At 43.7% G+C, this 2,525-nt stretch overlaps 1 protein-coding gene across 1 annotated transcript in view; it reads right to left on the reverse strand.

The window, feature by feature from the left end:
* Positions 1–591: 591 nt before the first annotated feature.
* CFAP61 (cilia and flagella associated protein 61) overlaps positions 592–2,525 on the reverse strand; it is a gene marked incomplete at both ends in the record, with an annotated part of 39,581 nt that continues 37,647 nt past the window's right edge. Inside the window, one exon of the mRNA XM_009083775.1 lies at positions 592–682. Coding sequence (XP_009082023.1) covers positions 592–682 — 91 coding nt within the window. The remainder of the gene's footprint in view (positions 683–2,525) is intronic.

The raw sequence follows: 2,525 nt of genomic DNA on the forward strand, positions 1-2,525 counted from the left end.
TTTGAGCAGGCAAATTTAGAGGCTGCTGAGGCTTTATGCCTCTGTCTATGGTGCTAAGGCCAAAGCTGTAAACAGCATTAGCAAACATTTTAATTTCACCCTTACTCAGGAAATCCACTTATCGCGAAAAAGCCAGTTGCTTTCACTCTTCTGGCTACAAAAGCAAGCCATTCCCTGTGGGTAGGTGTCCAAAAACCTACTCAGGGGCTCAGCTGAGACAGGTGTAGGGTGACCCGTAGTATGCTCCTATTAGGGAACACTAGTAAACCCAAGGGGAGAGCTGAACAAGGCAGCCTCCAGATTCCACTGGGCACTCGTACTAAGCTGCATCTATAATGCAAAAATGTTGTGAAGGAAAACAAAGCGACTTAAAGTTCTACTGGAAGATTTCAGAATATACCCAAACAACAAAACTGAACAATCTGCTGCACTTGGTGAACCCCTGTGAGGTACAGTCTGCTCAGGCTCCCCAGAGAAGAGAGCTAAACAGAAACATAAAGCTTCAGGAGAAAGATGGGAGAAGAAACTGAAGTGAACAACACTAACAAATTACCTAAATAATAAAATGCACTCGCTGGTCGTTTTTCTTACCTGTTCCGACATCAGGATTTGGCGCAGTTCCTTCTGGAGATCAATAAACCGATCATGATAGATGGCCATGGCCCAAGGTTCCCTGAAGTAGCTGGGTAAAAAAGCAGAAATTTAGTTATCTTGTGAACCTCTCATTAACCACTAATAAAGTATTTACCTGCTTTTTTGCCTTTATAAATTACAGTTCTGGACCCATCATGATCGTTTGTTCATAAAATGCCTCCTGTAACAGCATGGTCAATCAATTCTTTTAATGGATGTTCCTGATGTACAGCCAGCTTCAGTAATTACATTTAAAGTGGCTTAATTCAGAGCTGTGGCAAGACCCAGTGAAGAATCCTGATTTTATCAGAATTTAAAAGCCTGAAGACCTGTAAAGAACGGTGTCTCCATTATCTGTCCTCATTTGAGAAAAGCAGATTGCAGGATTAACTGAACTGCTGCATAAACAAATTAAATTTGTGTAGACAATGACACAAATGTTGTTCATCATTAAGGTTTCTGGATTAATAAAAGCCAGAAAAACAGGCCACCACAGCGCTGCAATATGTTCTTTGCGCTACTGTGATGAAGCTAAACTGAACCAATTCTAGGAGGAAGCTCTTGTAACTTTTTCTTTCAGTGACAGCATTCATGAGAGCATTCTTCCATGAAAAAGGAGGTAAAGGATGGAGAGAACACGACTCCATGTAGAACCTCAGGGCTGTAAATATAACTGGGGGCAGCCAGATTACAAAGCTGTGATTTATTTCTCTTTATAATGAACAGTAATTTTTACAGCTTGCATGAGGTGCTCTGTGTGTAATTCTTGTTAATGCTCGCTGCAGTCAGGAGGTGCCTCACGCTCATCCCCCATAATGACCAAGCAGATGTCACTGGGGTCACCCAGGAAGTTGAAAGAGGGGAATGTTTGCGTGGCTGCGACCAACGCTGATGCTGTCGGAATGGCAGCAGGACCCTGGCACTGCCCTCAGGAACATGTGTATACATGGAGCCTGATCCAGCTGTGTGGTCCTCAACATCTGGATAAGACAACTTAAACAGTGCTACATGAGTTTAATAATTCTGGCACACTTGTCTGCAGAGAATTAACATGCAGTTCCCACTCTGCAGATTTTATGTCTTCCTTGTCCAAGGGCAGGAATTCCCCTCCTGCTCTGACTGACTCTTCAGCTGTCCCTTCTTCCCTGTGCTGGTAACAACGCACTGCATGCCTGGTACAGCCTGGCTGGGCTTCCACATGCTCAGCCCCTCTCTGCCCCTTCACCCATGCTCCTGTGTATGCCAGGCTGCCTGGGGCTGCCTCTCTGAATCTGCACAGCCTCCAGCACAGCAGGGCTTTCTCCCATCGATGTTTCTACAGTATAAATATTTCTGGACACTATTCCAAACACTGCATCCTTGCTATGGCAAGTGCTGCCCAGTCCAGGAGCTGCCAAGACTGATGCTGCCTGCTCGCTTGGATATGCAGGGTTAGAAAGGATGAGCTCAGCTTTAAGGATCTGTATTTCAGCAACTGCACACCTGTAATGTGTGCAGAGAGCTGGAGAAGAACAGGATATCCCTCAGGTATTTAAAATCCCTTAAATTTCAGAAGAAAAACCACACCCAATACAAACCTTTAAATCACTGATGCTATTAGGTAGCAAGGAGGGAAAAGGGGGTTGTTATACAAGAATACACTAAGATAATGAAAGATTCTCTATTTTTACTGATATGCCCTGCTAAAAGTCATGTTCTACAGGCCAAACATTTTGTCTTCAAGCTGGAATCTTAATTTTAGTGTTAACCCTGAGGACGTGATTTCCTTTCTCAACTGAGGTACACATTCCAACTGCCCTGCCTCAGTTATGGTGCTCACCTGCCTCACTGAGACATCACATTAAAATAATTTATAATACAGTTTATAAATGTTTCAGGGGTGCTGTGTATTC

Source organism: Acanthisitta chloris, unplaced genomic scaffold (assembly GCF_000695815.1).
Source record: "Acanthisitta chloris isolate BGI_N310 unplaced genomic scaffold, ASM69581v1 scaffold42231, whole genome shotgun sequence".
NCBI classification, from domain to species: domain Eukaryota; kingdom Metazoa; phylum Chordata; class Aves; order Passeriformes; family Acanthisittidae; genus Acanthisitta; species Acanthisitta chloris.